We start from the raw sequence: 16,163 nt of genomic DNA, 5'->3' as shown, positions 1-16,163 counted from the left end.
CTAATTGTGATTGCATCAATAGCGATTCATGTTGTTGTGACCTTGATAAAATATAAAACATAATGCAAATGTAATTAACGTAGTTCTTAAATAATTAATAAGTTTTGTTTCATATTGTATTCATGATTTTCTAAGGGGCGTTGAAATTAAAGTTGTGTTATAGTTACAAAATGATTAAAGAATTGAAAGTACGTGTCGAGTCTCCTTATGTTACTAGCTTGTGGATCATAATCTGAACACTTTAATACTCGAATAATTATTGAAACATTTGACATTTCCCTTTTTTCCAAAGATTTTTACGAATACGCTTTTTGTAAATCGAAGTACGTTTTTTTGGAACTGCTTCCACTACTATTTATATATGGAGTTATCAATTTTAATTTAACTATATTATTTTTTTTTTAATAAAATAGCTTATTAAAAACAATTTTTTTAAAAATATGTTGTTGAATAAAAGTAATAATATTTTAAAGTTTCATAATACAAATTTAAATACTTATAAGACACAAAATTTGATATTAGTTATTGCAATCTCTAAGGAGAATGTATCACGCTAAAAAAGAGCGTGAATAATAAAATTTATTATTCGGATATATTCAGAATTTCAGACTACTTCTAACTTGTATATATTTTTCGACCAAATAATCAGAATAATATAAAGATTTAATATAAGAACATCTTCTAAGAACGAAGATAGTAGTATAAAAACACACATCTCTCTTATATATTCAACTTCAATTCATATCCCTTTAATCTTATAAATATTTTCCCCTTATAGTCTACAGAGTACTAGAGTAGTAATTTAACTAACATTACTCCGTATTTTTTATAAACTAGACTCAATAATTAATACAAGTAGATGTTTTTTGAAGTCATAGGTCAACATCACATGAAATTTTTTTAAGATTCACATATCAACCATTGCAAGCATATACTATATTACTAGCTTTTTTTTTTTTTTTTTTTTTTTTTTTTTTTTTTGAATAGATACTATATTACTAGCTTAGTACAACATATAGTAACATATTATAAGTTAGGAAACAATCTTTTTAGAAGACGTATTACCAAATATTCTAAAGATTACTACCTAAAATTGCATATCTCTAAATTAACAGAATGATGGTAAATTTGCAATGTCAAAAAAGAAATAACTTTTGATTAGGAAGACAATCATGATTATAATATATATAGAAGGAACAAATAAGGGAATTGCATATGATTTCTAACAATAATTTACCAAATTAAATTGAGCATTAATTAGTAGCCTATTATGTAGTATCATATTATACTTGGAAAGTAGGGTTTTTGTGCATTTGCCTATGTATATAAATAGAATACATGTAATTAAGTCTAAATTGCACATAAAATTGCTTGTTTTATTTCTTTTAATTCATAATTCATCAATGGCTAAAGGATTTCATACTTTGTTCATCATATTATTAGTGTTCTTGCTCCCATATGGTAAGTTATCGACGATTATTCTTAATATTAGAACAAATTTTATGTAATATTTGTAAAATTCTTGCTTAATTACAAGCATATCACTAATTAAATTTTTCATTTTCATTGATGAATATTATTATTATTATTATTATTATCAGGTATTATGTGTGGTAGTGGTGGTGGTCGACCAGTATGTTCAGAGTATCCAATTATTGTTTCACCATGTGATAGTAATGTTTGTCAAGCTTCTTGCTTAGCTGAAGGCAGTAAATTTGATAATGGAGGTTGCATCGATTACTCTACATGTTGTTGCGACATTGATACTACGTAGTACTACAATTCAATTCAATTCAATTCACTAGTAGAAAAACGTCATTTGATTTACTTGCTTACTTTAGGTGTATTTACGTCGATGTTGCAACAAATTTGTGATGCAATTACATTCATTTGCGTCGCTCAGCATTGATGTAATTCTTGAATAATTAATGCTTGGTTTGGTGTAAGAAATTTATTTAGAAAGAATTATTTATGAATTTTGTTCTTGATCTTCTAAAGGTTTGGAGTCTCTCGTGTTACTTCTAAATGTGAATATATATCATGCTCCGACAATAATTTAGTAACGTGTTGTTGGGTGCAATATATATTCAATTCTCGAATCATTATTATGACCTCCATCATTGTCTTTATCATCTATTTGAACAAAAAATTGTACTTCGTACTCGTACTAAGGACTACTAACAACTAACACTTTTGGACTTCCATTATAACAGCTACGAATTTTATTATTGAAGTGAATCTTATTATTCTTAATTGCACCCGTTACACCTCAATTAAATTCCATATTTCACACTTTAGTCTAAACATTGACCTAGTTATTCGTTATAGCACCTAAACTGTAGAAAACCCTAAAATATGAGTAATATAATTGGGGTTAAATGTATGGGGTAATTAATTAGGAATATACGGGGTTGGATAAATGTAATTAAGGGTTAAATTGCTTAATTATGGGTTTAACGTGGATTAATGACGTCATAAAAGACTTAAAAAGTAATTTTCAAAGTCGCTTTAATACGTGATAGTAATTGATAAATTTTCTTTATTTTTATACAATACTCGTATTGTTATTTTAAGGTGAACAAAACCGGACCTAATAAATTTTAATTGAGTGACATGAAAATCCAATAGCACGAGAAAAATGAAATAAATTGCCCCATTTGAATTATTGGTCATGTTGACATACTAATACTATGCCAACCTCCTAAATTTGAGGGCTAAACAAAACCATTAGATCACCCCCACAATTCCTTGGATTTTGGAAGATTTGCTGTCGAAAGATAGAGATGAAGAAATAAGGGGAAAAAAAATTCAAAGGATTGTGTAAAATCTGGGCAAAATTAATTGATTGTATTGTATGATTAGCAGGGGAAGCTGGTAAGAATAAGATCATACATCTTAATCTTCCCTTCTGCTGCATTGCCCACCAACTGTTTGATAAAATTCCCCTGTGAAAAAAGTTCTATTTAATAAGTATGATTTTGATGATGGGTGTTAGATAATAGCCATGGATGACCAAATACAGATCCTTAGTAGACGTAATAGCATGCCTCCTGATGGGGGTTCTTCTTGGAATTATGAGTCTCAATCTGTGCATTCCACGCGCTCGTCGAAACCTGAGAGGCTCTATAAAGTTTGGCCTGGGAACAATGTATGTGATGCCCTGTTTTCCTATGATCTTTTATGTTTTAAATGTTGTTGTTCATTGAATTTTTGAATTTGGAAATGTGGGGTTTTCATGTTTAATTATCATGTAGTACATTTTGGTGTTGGCCATTTGATATGAATTGTTATCATTGCCTGTTTTTATAGTTGACAAAACTCAAAATGTTTCATGCTTTTGAATTTGGGTTAATGCTAAATTGCTAATTGATGGTGATTAGTTGAGCACTATATTAGCTTGACATAGGTATAAGTGTATGACATGCTAGGACTCGAAATTCTAGACATGGAGATTATGTCTTAACACCTTTGGACACTGAAATCTACATGTACCTTCACATAATAATGCATTTGAAAACATTTTAGGTGGACCTGTTAGATAGCTCTTGTTAAACCCTCTTGTATTAGGTTCATTTGTGAGGATTGTATAGCAATAGCATAGTGTTTTTGTATCTCAGTTTTCTTATGTTTTTGTTCTCCACCAATATTTCTTTAATGATCAAACTGAGGTGTTGAGCAAGGATTTAATTAATATGTTGGATTATGTTTACGACAACATTACATGAAATTAGAATAACGAATCAAAGTAACTTAGGCTAAGCACGTGCCCGTGGTCTGTTTGCTCAATTGATGTCATTTATCCTGATTTTTATTGGCAAATGGCAATAAGCTACTATGGGTGTAGAGCTGTTTGATGCAAATACAAGATTTGGAAGATCAAATCAAGGATTCTTGATCTTATTTCAGTTTATTTGATGCAAGTTTACTGGTTGGGGTTAAAGGTTTGATTCCCTTACAATCATGCTGGCCAAAGTGGATCAATGTTTGCATGTGATGTTGTGTATCTTTAACTTGAATGAAAACTCTGATTATCCTCCAAGTCTTTTTAGATAAAGTTGAGTATTTTGGTTGTATTTACTTTTTTACATGAAGATTGCCTAAACTATGCGAGGAGTAGCTTTGATGAACACCCCTTGTTGCATGGCAGAAATTACAGAGACTATTAAATTCGTTTGTGAGTGTTATATTGCATAATGTTTTCATCACTTTCTTATGTACTTTGTATATATTTTACCCACCAATATTATGCCTGTAATGATTAATCCGAGGTATTGAGGTGAAACTTGAAAGGTTAAGGAATTATTAATATGTTGGATTGTTAAATGTACAACAAAATTACACAAGACATAGTAAAGAATCAGAGTAACCTAGGTTGAGCATACTTCCATGGTCTTTTTGTTTGATTGATAGTATTTTTCCTGATTTATATTGACAATCTGATTTATATTGACAATCTGCTACTATAGGCATAGTGTTGTTGTATGTGCAAAAATTGGAAGATCAAATAAAGAATGTTTTGATCTAAAGTCATTTTATTTGACTAACAATTTACTAGGGTTTGAATCCTTTTCGATCATTGCTAGACAATGCAAAGTGGATCAATGTTTACATGTGATGTCTTGTAGCTCTTAGTTGAATGAAATGCCTAAGCTATGTAAGGAATAGGATTGATTTACTTCCACTTGTTGCATGGCAGAAATTTCTTTGTGGTGGGAGATTGGTACTTGGTCCTGATGCGGGATCCTTGTATTTATCATCATTTTTGATAGGATGTCCAGCTATTACTTTCTGTATAAGGATGCTCGTTAGGATCAAAGAACATGATCCACTATATGGATATGGGGTGCTCACCACAGGTGTCATTCTCACTTTTATGGTACGTTTTTCTTTGATTGATTTATGTTATTTTGAGCCTTATTGATATATGTGTTAGTCTTATGCAGTTTATGAACTTTGTAGGATTTGTTGTTCCTTTACATGACATCTGTTCGAGATCCAGGAATAATACCAAGAAACCATAGGCCAATTGAAGATGAAGGTTCAGGTTCTTCATCAAGGGAATTGGTAGCAACGGGCAAATCTGGTATTCTTAGGATTCCTCGCACTAAGGATGTGACGATTAATGGCTACACAGTTAAAGTCAAGTTTTGTGAAACTTGTAGGCTTTACCGCCCACCCCGTGCTTCTCATTGCTCAATATGCAACAATTGTGTGCAGAGATTTGATCATCATTGTCCATGGGTGGGTCAGTGTATTGGACTAGTAAGTTAACCTGTATTATTCTTGATCATACAAATATATGACGCTTTAATATGGTATTGTCTGAAGTCTCTGCATCAAAAAAAGGTTTTATCAAGAATTTGTTATTTCAATTTTCAGCATATAAATTTCCTATAAATTTTGAGAAATGATACTACTTATTCAAATGAAGCCAGATCTATATCCCATAGTCAAACTTTCTTGTAATTTTGGCTGTATACATTCATCTAGCTTTCTTGTATTCTCTCTGTTTTTTTGGTAATAACTTTACTGCAATCAAAAGGGTAAGTTTGCTCGTTTGAATGCTCTATTGCATCTGCAGTTGTCTTTATAAAGTTTTTTACAATTGAGCTTCCTGTAACCATTGGAAACACTGTCATCAAAATCCTTCCCTGAATGATAGGACATCTAACTACTAAGACTTGATAAAGTATCTTTCACGGACTTGAAATGAATTTATTCTTAACTAAGTGTTAAATGTAAATAACTTAGACCATTACTATACAAGACTGCATGAGCTCTTTTGCATTGTCTTGTTTTTCCAGGACCAAGTAGAACCCCTGTTTTAGCCTATACATGACGGAAACAGTCTTCAACAATATGTTAAAGAAATTATATTAATACCAGTATGTAACATACAGACATAGACAAACCACCATTTTTTTGTCCAGTGGGTTACATAATCTTAATAATGAACTGAATAAAACATCTGTTGCAGTAGCCTCTAACTATAACCAGTGTCAAACTTGTACTATGTCAAAGAATGTTGATGATATGATTTGTTTCTTTCAGTTTCAGATTCAGGTTCGAATGATTAATCACTTGAATATAGAAATCTGAATTTCTTTTTTTTTAAAATTGATGAATGTGTATGCCTAATCTGCCTTTGTAAGGTTTTCCTATGTTGTTTCTTGCTCTACCATCTGTATTATAATTTTCTCTTCTTTTCTTGTTTGTTTGTTTTTTTTTTTTTTTCAAACTCTTATCCTGCTACAAGTGTTACTAACTAAAATTCTCAATTTTTCTTCAGCGTAATTACCGTTTCTTCATCTTCTTCATATCTTCATCAACGTTCTTGTGCATATACGTCTTTACATTTTCATTGATCAATCTTCTTCGAAGAAGGAAAAGCCTTGTGCATTCAATGTCTCGTGATGTTGTTTCAGTCATTCTAGTCGTTTATTGCTTTGTAGCTGTCTGGTTTGTTGGTGGACTTACCCTCTTTCACTTCTACTTGATGTCAACTAACCAGGTGATGATCTTACACCCAAAATTATAATAAGTTTACATTTTCTGCTATGAGAAAGTATGAATTGTACAATGCTCAGGCTACTAAGCCTTGAAGCTTTAGCACATGGGGTATATAACTTCTTGAGCACACCCCTTCATGTCATACTCATATTAGCTGAAGACTGTTATTTAGACTCTTTCATTTCATCTCAAATCTCTGTGTTAGATGTGTGACAATTAAAAGACATAAACATTCAAAGATTTCATTAAATGGTTGGTGCTTGGAGCTGTTGAAGACGTACTCATTTCCGATTGTTGTAGTCGAGTCTGTGTAGCGTAGGTTTCAATTTCATAGACATGTACCAGAACTTAAGCATGTGCCTGGGTGACTGGGTCTTAACATTTAAGGTCTCAATGCCTCATAACATTTTCACTTCAATCTGATATATTATGTTTTCCAAGGCAGACAACTTATGAGAACTTCCGGTATCGGTATGACAAGGGAAAAAACCCCCATAATTTTGGTGTGATCAAGAATATTAAACAAGTCCTATTCACCAAAACGCCACCTTCAGCTATCAATTTCAGAGAGTTGGTGATCGTAGAAGACATAGTTATACCTATGACTCCAAGTGACAATGAAAGCTATACTGGATTTGGGAAAAATTCAGATCAGGAAATCACACAAAGGCTTACGCAAAGTGGGCGTTGGGTGCTTCAAAGTAATTTTCAGAACTGTAATTATGCAGATAGTGATGAAAAGTTGAAGAAGAAAGTAGGTAACCAAGACACTTCAACTGATCAGTTTCTATTGGCCCCAGGACAAGCTTCTGCACCTCAAGGATATCAAGCCACATCTCGAGATGCTGCTGACATGGCAAACAAATCCGAGAATGTTGATGTTCGTTAAGGCTGCCATGTGAATACCCTGATTGTGAAGGTAATCTCAACTCTAATTTTATACAAGCTTATACTCTAATTTTTTTTTTTTTTTTTTTTTTTTGTAGACTTAAAAACTTATTTTCTTTTTATTACTCATGAACAACAGGACATGAATTAATATCAACTATTAATGCATCTGAGTTCTGATTTTACTATATGTCTGCAGCATAACTGTATAATGCTTCACAGACCGAGAAAAATGATAGATGACTCTCATTAGGTACTAAACTTGCACCTCTCAACCATCACATCCATCCAACATACCACCTTGTACCTTAAGATACCACCATAAGAGATTTCATCTATCACACCTATCTTCTCCACTCGATTTTATTTTTCTTTGGTTGCATTCCCAGAGATTTGCATAACACTTCTCAGACAACTGCCCCATGAAGCAATTACTCGGATATGCAAAATTTTGAGCCATTTCTGAGACAACAGATGCAGAAACTTCTTACCTACAACGTCAATAGATTTAATGCATTGATATTACAAGATCTTCCATTATCATACCAGTATTCTAATTACTGATTTATTGTACAATCATGCTCTTACTATACGTTGTGCAATTTAGGCGAGTTGGAGGAATGTATGTTGCTGACTTGCTGCTTTATATTTCTACTGAGTTATGAAGTATATGTTTTTAATTCGAGTGTTCTGCTGTATTAGCTAATTAGTTGATACATATCTGCTTGTTATTAGTTACAGGTTGAAGCAGGTAATCACAACTTCATGGTTAAATCAAGTGAGAATTATTCTCATACATGGACCTCTAATGGAATCAGGCTCATGAATCGTTGTATATTGAGGCATAATCGATCATGAGGGATTTTTTTCGTGATTTAGACGACCAGGGAAAAGACTTAAGTATCTTTCATGTACCTAAAAGGAGAAAGAGTTCAATTATGTGTTATGGTGGCACCAAAAGTGTATTATGTAAAAATTTACAGTGAAATGAGGTGTATCATTTTGTAAAATATCTGCAGTTTACGTTTTTTTTTTCCTTCTTATTTTTTCTTATTTTTCAGTTTGATTTTGAATTCCCCTCTTTGTTCCTTCCCTCTGAGATATTTTTTCTTCTAATTTGTATATTTTCATAAACTTAGAAATTTTAGTAAAGCTTTTTTGCCATGAAAAAAAAAAAGTGTTTTTCATTATGGGCCATGGAGGTGTAAATGTGTAATAACTTTCAAGTATTATTAGTGTATATGTGTGATGGGCAGAGTAGAATATGAAGCTAAAGTAATGATATTATAATTATTATCTATCATATAATTAAAGTTTTTGTATGTAATAATGTAACAATTGAAGTTGATCTGATGATAGCATATTTTGTAATCTGCTTCTTTATTTTTTATATTGTTTGTTTGTGCAAAAATTATCATTGATGACATTACTTTTTAGTATGGTCATTCTTTACTACATGCCATCTATTTCTATAATTCTATGTAATTAAATCAGGGAGTTATAAACTGAAAGATATAATTTTAACAATAATATTGAACTTGTGTTCAGTTCAGTTCAACTGAACTAATCTGAACTGAGTTGAGCTGAACTGAACTGAACTGAAATGAATTTTTTATAAGAGAAGGAAATTAGGAGCTGAAATGAACTGAGCTGAACTAAACTGAACTGAAATGAATGTTTTATAAGAGAAGGAAATTAGGAGCTGAACTGAACTAAGCTGAGCTGAACTGAACTGAACTGAATTTCAATGTACGTAAGAGACCAGGCCCTAAGTCATTTCATCTTCCCAAAACTTGAGCAAAAGTCAAATAATGTGATTATTAGTTGTAAATGGGACACTACAGGAAGTTTATTTTTAAAAATTTTATTAAATAGTTATAATTTTAATTAAGTTTAGATCAATAGAAATATGTGAATAAACATACTTCAATGATTTAAACCATATCCAGTTGTGTCCAAGTTCGACAAAGATCAATGGTGACCTTTGTGTCAAAGTCAATTTTAATTAGGTGAACCATGAGTTTTTTTTCAACTTTATTTTATCATTTAAAATATTTCAAATGAGTAAAATTGATAGCAAATAATTATATTAATACTTTTATCACTAATTTTTTTATTGTTATTATTTTTGAAAAATTTCTAATGGCAAGGTCATCATAAATAAAAGGAGTATGGAATACTTAGTTAAATAAATGTATAAGAATTTTAAAGAAATCATTATCTAATCTATTATATAATCGTAGAGTCAATTTTGCAACACTTCACCACAAACTTTTTTTTTTTCCAATACTCAAATTCTTTGCATAACCTCATCTAATTATTGTTTTTTTAAAAAAACACACACACCAATAACTACTCATCATGCTAATTATAAGTCATATTTTTTTTTACACCAACTATAACTATCCATCTTGCTAATTTTTTTGAGCAGGCCCCCATTCATCTTCAAGATGAACAAAATATGTTTATCTTAGGGGCAATTCGTAAATAACTAGAACAGTGTGAAGTCCACCTTGCGAACTGAGAAGGCAGTTAATAAAATGAGTTGGCATTTTATGCTGACTTATAGAAAACTTCATGGAGCAGTGAATTAACTCCGTTAATCATCTACTGACGATTCTAACTAACTGCCGTTACTATACATTTTAGAACAATTACGATATATTACCATGTGTTTGCTGGAGTGCAATTGGGACTTGGGAGCATGCTAAAACTTACTAAGTAGGTAGAGGGATGCTGCAATTAACCACGCTGCAACTGGCCGAGATGCACACTGCGACTATGCTGCAATTAATTTGGACGGAGTATGTTCCTGCCAGAACCTCAACGACAATCGATCCAAAAGCAGATGGAAGGCAGGCCCTCAAGGACACCAGATCCAAATGAACCAGACCCTAACGTTTACAAAATGCGGAAAACGCCGTGAATGGGGAACAAAAGAGATGGCGTTAAAAGAACGTGCTGACTGGACGTGGCACGTGCGAAAAATAGATTACAGTTCATCGAGTAGTAATGTGTACACATGGCAGGATTTTCCGAATTTTTTTCCAAGACTCCAATGATTACCAATATTTCACTTTGTGTTGTTTTATTTCGCGTATAATATATTTATATATTCGGTGTATTAGCACGTGTATGCTCTAGTAATAACGAATTACAAAGCCTATATAAACTTGGTTCAACTTCGAGCTAGCTCAAACACTAACAATTCTTATCGAGTTTAGCATATTCGTAAATCTATTTATTTAGCGTTGGAGTGGATGCATGGTGATGGTAGCAAAATCAACGATGAATTGATAGGCAACCAAACCGCGTGAAGACAATTTCTAATATTGGTATACGGCAGCACGTAGATTGGTCGGACCAACCAAAAACCAACTAACATGATTTTCTCAAAATTAAATTAAATTATTTTATATTATATAATCTCATAAAATGTATTTAATGTTAATATTATAGTCTTAAATATCATGATCAATTAATTTTATATTGATAAAAAAATCCATAAAAACCGCGAGAAAATTGAAATTTCCGCCATTTTCCAGCGTGGACTACGGCTACGTGCCAGATACCATTATAGAGAGAGAGAAAATAATAAAAATAAAAATAAATAAAGTCAGAGAATTTGGGAATTTTTCAATTTTTTCAACATTCTGAAAAGAGAAACTATTTTGCTGTTTCACAAGTAAAAGAAAGAGAGAGAAGACTCAGAAGCTCAGAAATTCGAAAGATCTAATCTTTTTGTTGGAATAATTTTGCTGGGAAATTTTGAGGGAATTATTGATTTGTATTATTTTCTTTCTATTTTTTGAAATTCCATTGAATAGTGATTTTTCTAGAGAATTGAGTGATTTTTGTTTCCTTATTGGTGGATTTAATTTGATATAATTATGAGGGTGATTAAAGATTGTTGCAGATGTAAGAAAAGGTAGAATTTTTGAGAAATTCTTGAGAATTCTGGGTTTTTTGGGGGTCTTTTGAAGTTTTCAATTGATGATGGCTACCAACAAACCCAAGAGGCTCTTTGAAGTTTGGAGGGGCAATAATGTAAATTTCGTTTCTTCTCTTCTAAATTTTTAATGTTATACTTTGTTTATTTGATCTAATATTGAATTGGGTGCTTCTCATTTTTAATTAGTAATAATTCATAATTCTGGGTTTTAATGATTATGTATGAATATGATGATTTTATCTGTTTTTGCTTGGTTTAATTATGTTCAAATTATTATGATTAGCAGAATAATTTATGCTATTGATACTGGGTTCTATATGTTTAATTGATCAAATCATGGTTTAATTGTCATATTTCTGGAAATTTACATGTGAAGTTTTTTTGGGGTGATAATGATCAGGCTCAGCTTTTATTTATATTGTATGATCAGGGTTTATTCTTGTGTTTCGAAAACGAATTTATATGGGTTTTACTAGTAGGGTTTATGGTTATTGATGCAAAGAGTAACCTGCAGTACAACCAAATGGAATTCAAAAAACTCATCTTTGTGCAATAAGTTGTCTTGGATTGAATGAAGCAGTCTTTCTTTGGTAGTAAACTGCTAGATATTAGGGACCCTTTGATAGGGGTCGGAGAAGGTCGAATCAAGGTCAAAGTGGAAGCTTAAATTCAGATAAGATCGGACTTATGAAGGTTTATGGCTTTAAAGGAATAGATGATCAGATTGGGGGAGAGAGCAGCAGTTGACCTATATGCTGTCAGGTTGGGTTTAGTTAAGATTCCATGTAAGGTTTGCTAGCTGCTACTATCAAGTCCTATAGAAACTGGCATTGTACCAGTTCAAGAGGTAGAAGCACGTACATATAGACCTCCCAAACCCTGCTTAAGTTTGGATTGTCATTTGGTGGGGGGTGTTGTGTATAAAGCTATTAGTACCCCTTACAAGTTAGATTAACTCGTGATCGATTTTGAATTGATCTTTAAAAGATAACTATGGTTTTACTTTCTGAAAGATTAAGTAATTCTTGATGCAATTCCCATGTTTTTGAAAGATCCAATGCTATTCCATATGCCATCTATTGCAAAAGCTGAAGTATGAATTTATTTGGCTAAAAGCCTTTTATGAGTAGAATTGTAAGCATACCTGCTGATTGATATTCGTTTTGTGTTCATAGAAATTTCTGTGTGGAGGAAGATTGATATTTGGACCTGATGTGGGATCAATGTTTTTGTCGAACCTCTTAATTGCCGGGCCAGCATTGACTTTTTGTATAAAGGTGTTTGTAAAGGCGAAAGACAACAGTAAATGGTATCCTGTAGCAGCAGTTGGACTATTCCTAACCATCTTGGTAAGTATTGTTTAGTGCTTATGCCCACCACAATTCAAACTGCTTCTATGTACATGTTTTTTTTGGTGAAAAGCTTCAAAGTGTATGTGAAGAATTATAAGCACACAAGTTCTCCTGGGATAATTGGATAAGGTTGTTAAGGCCAAAGGGCCAGTTGTTGATTGACGAAGAACAGGAGGATAATGTATCATTCCTCTGTTTTTCCCAATTCCTTGAGTCCCGCTGAACACCTATCTCTCAAGATCAAATTGTTTATGCAAGCAAAACGCTTAGATAATATAAGAACACCATTGAGTTTCTACTTACGCTGTCTTGTTGAATATAATTGTATAATCTGATCATCAATACACTTTCTTGCAGGACTTATTGTTTCTATACATGACATCTGGGAGAGATCCTGGAATAGTCCCAAGAAATTCAAGGCCCCCTGAACCTGAGGAATCTGATATAACAAACCCTTCAATGGAGTGGGTCAATGGAAGGCACCCTCATTTAAGAATACCTAGAGTGAAAAATGTATTAGTGAATGGTTACACTGTAAAGGTGAAGTTTTGTGAAACATGCTTGCTTTATCGCCCTCCGCGTGCTTCCCATTGCTCCATTTGCAACAACTGTGTACAGCGGTTTGACCATCACTGCCCCTGGGTTGGTCAGTGCATCGGACTTGTAAGTAACCTGTTGTCACATGATTGAGAATTTTTAAGCTTATATTATATTTTTTGTGTGACGTGTCTATTGGTTTTAATCTTTTGATCTATGATGTTATCCTTCCCTTAACCTACTCTTTTCATAAAAAAGAAACAATAAATAGGGTTAGTCACTAGGCATTGATTTTTTTTTTTAGCAAATTGATACTTGAGTTGGACAAAAGAGGGTTGGGATTTGTGTGATCGTGAATCAATATCCCCCATTTCGCCTTTGAAAACCATCCATATGATATATAATTAGATATGCTTTTGATCCATATGCATGCAGCTATGCAGGTTTTTTTAGTGATTAATTTTTTCTCTGGGCATCTGAATTGTGAAACATCCATCTAGCTGTAATTATGTGAATTATAAGGATTTTCTAACCCCAGGCTTCTGAAAAACCCCATCTCTGGGGTTATATTTGTTTTCTTTTACCGCAATTTTATAGCAGTCTGACCCAGGAAGTTTGATGCCTTGATGGTATTAGCCTGAATAAAGTGCCTTCTAAATTTTTTATAGGGATAAGACACTGGTTTAATGGCTATGGAAATAAGCTGATTTTATGATAATGGATATTATGGGGCGATGGCCTGTTACTCTTGGTCCTTAGAGTCGTTGGCCTTGTTGCCTATGCAAACATATTTGAAAGTTCATAATTCATACAGGTAAACTGTTTGTAATAGTTTTCCCTAGCTAATGCACCTCGGAATCAATTGCATGAGCTACGTAGATTACAAAAAGACTTCCTTTAGCAAATTGTTGTTGCAAAGAGATGGAGCTAGAGTAATAACTAAAAGATGTGCCTGGCACGATTAAAAATGGCTAACAAATGTGCACATGTTCATTATTGAATTACACATATGTATGTAGCTATAACATCTTTCTTGGTTTTTGCAGCGGAACTATCGTTTCTTCTACATGTTCATACTTACGGCAACAATCCTGTGCTTATATGTTCACATATTTTCTTGGGTTAGTCTAGTGAATGAACCAAAGGGTCTATTGAAGGCTATGGCACACGATATCCTCTCTGTTGTCTTGATTGTATATTGCTTCATAGCTATCTGGTTTGTTGGAGGCTTAACTATTTTCCATTTCTACCTTATGAGCACCAACCAGGTAATTTCCAGTATAATTGTTTGTAATCTGATTTATGCTTATAGCTTTCAATGGCTGTGAAAGTAAGATGCTCACTTTTAACACTTTAGATTCCGATGTACAATAAAAAGAAGAAATGGATAATTTAAAATGGGAGAACAGATATGAAAGGTAAACTGAGGATTCGTGTTGTATGATGTATTATAGTCTGATTTAAGAATCATATCAACAAGAATCTGTACATGAAATGAAGAATTTAGTGTTTTACAATTTGTAGCTCATTATGCTGGGATTAACCTGTATGCTTGAAATATGTTCATATTGACAGGAATAGCTATTTTTGTCATTAATCTTTAACTGAAATGTTGGCTGATGTATTATTGGATCAAGTCTTATTATATACCTTTTGGTACATGTGCAGACAACTTATGAAAATTTTCGCTACCGGTATGATAAAAAGGAGAATCCATATAATAAGGGGATACTCCAGAACTTTAGAGAAATCTTCTTCACTCGACTAGCCCCTTCATTGAATGATTTCCGGGCTATTGTGTCTGAAGAAGACCAGGTACCAGACAAACGGATGCATGTTCACCCATCTTTTAAAGCGGATTTCAGCTCAAAGGAGAAAATAGACATTGAAGCAGGTGATAAGCATCATGAAGATGAAGATTATTCACTCCCTAAAATTTTGCGCAATTTAAGCTATGATTATATGGAGGACAATGTGAAAAGCAAGAATAGTGGAGAAGGTATGATTGCAGACCCTTTTTTGGTTGATGAAGAACCAAGAAAATTTTTGCATAATTCCCTCGCTGAAGATGAGTTTGGTGAAAGGAACTACCAAAGAAGTAGCTCTTATGGTGCCGCACAGCCTAGCACACAAGAACCCAGGTGCTTTGTAATTACCTTACTTTACTATGATGTTCATAACTTCATACTGTACATTGTTCTGCATTTTTTTTTATTTATATTTTGGGTTTAGATCCCAATTCTGGCTAATTATCTCATAATTTGACAACTAACAAGGGGTGAATATCAATAGTGTCCTTGTTGAGTCTAACTATTGAATGGTCATTCAGAGTGTTAAAGACATTTCACCTCTTGTTAGTTTGCTAACTAATTAGGCAAGTAGATTTTTACTTATTGAATACTACTGTTTGATGTATTCCATCTAATTCTGTTAAAATATCTGACTCTTGCTGTGTTGCTTCATTTTCCATACTATTTTGCTTGTCTAACCAATGTTTTATGTCTGCAACTCTGTATAACAGTCGTGATCATCGCCCATCTGTATAGGGGAAGACTGATGTCAGCTAAAGTGTTGATGTTGTTTCGGCCATGAAAAGTCTGAATCTGTCTGAATTGACTTGTGAAGTTCAGAATAATATTGCACATAAAAACATTGAAACTCGGGTGGTGCTGTGGTGGAGCAAAACTCGAGCTCCAAGGAAATGACACAGAATTTCCCCCTTCTTTTGCCTACAAGAATTTCCAAACATTCTATGTACTTGAGATTACATATTGTAACTTCTTTTTAGCTTTTTTTTTTTTTTTTTTTTTTTTGGTTGGGGTTTATAGTTTTGTAGGGTTTGAAGAGCTGACAATCGACAGTAATGCATGATTTTTATAGGGTTGCTTAAAAATGTACCATTCTACACTGCTGTCTTCTCACAA

At 32.8% G+C, this 16,163-nt stretch overlaps 2 protein-coding genes across 2 annotated transcripts; both read left to right on the top strand.

Moving 5' to 3' along the window:
* The first annotated feature begins 1,403 nt into the window (after positions 1–1,403).
* On the top strand, positions 1,404–8,209 carry LOC145609551 (putative protein S-acyltransferase 1). The gene is made up of 10 exons (XM_081665007.1): positions 1,404–1,461; positions 1,602–1,727; positions 1,999–2,027; positions 2,866–2,874; positions 2,996–3,148; positions 4,697–4,876; positions 4,960–5,262; positions 6,290–6,511; positions 6,956–7,429; positions 8,134–8,209. Exons 1-9 carry the CDS (start codon positions 1,404–1,406, stop codon positions 7,397–7,399), a joined length of 1,524 nt encoding a protein of 507 aa, XP_081521133.1. The 3' UTR covers positions 7,400–7,429; positions 8,134–8,209.
* A 2,763-nt stretch (positions 8,210–10,972) lies between these two features.
* LOC145609669 (putative protein S-acyltransferase 4) lies at positions 10,973–16,026 on the top strand. The gene is made up of 6 exons (XM_081665124.1): positions 10,973–11,445; positions 12,526–12,699; positions 13,060–13,365; positions 14,286–14,507; positions 14,908–15,380; positions 15,761–16,026. The coding sequence occupies exons 1-6, from the start codon at positions 11,392–11,394 to the stop codon at positions 15,783–15,785; spliced, it is 1,254 nt and encodes a 417-aa protein (XP_081521250.1). The 5' UTR covers positions 10,973–11,391; the 3' UTR covers positions 15,786–16,026.
* The last annotated feature ends 137 nt before the right edge of the window (positions 16,027–16,163 follow it).

Source organism: Chenopodium album, chromosome 23 (genome assembly GCF_948465745.1).
Source record: "Chenopodium album chromosome 23, dcCheAlbu1.1, whole genome shotgun sequence".
Classification (NCBI taxonomy): domain Eukaryota; kingdom Viridiplantae; phylum Streptophyta; class Magnoliopsida; order Caryophyllales; family Amaranthaceae; genus Chenopodium; species Chenopodium album.
This window is presented reverse-complemented; position numbering and strand designations above follow the sequence as displayed.

Bases quoted from the DNA above. Each gene is read 5' to 3' on its own strand.
- LOC145609551 (XM_081665007.1), top strand. From the start codon at position 1,404: ATGGCTAAAGGATTTCATACTTTGTTCATCATATTATTAGTGTTCTTG. The intron at 1,728-1,998 runs GTTGCATCGATT...GATCTTCTAAAG, and splicing joins CAGTAAATTTGATAATGGAG to GTTTGGAGTCTCTCGTGTTA. The intron at 6,512-6,955 runs GTGATGATCTTA...TTTCCAAGGCAG, and splicing joins ACTTGATGTCAACTAACCAG to ACAACTTATGAGAACTTCCG.
- LOC145609669 (XM_081665124.1), top strand. From the start codon at position 11,392: ATGATGGCTACCAACAAACCCAAGAGGCTCTTTGAAGTTTGGAGGGGC. The intron at 12,700-13,059 runs GTAAGTATTGTT...ACTTTCTTGCAG, and splicing joins GACTATTCCTAACCATCTTG to GACTTATTGTTTCTATACAT. The intron at 14,508-14,907 runs GTAATTTCCAGT...GTACATGTGCAG, and splicing joins ACCTTATGAGCACCAACCAG to ACAACTTATGAAAATTTTCG.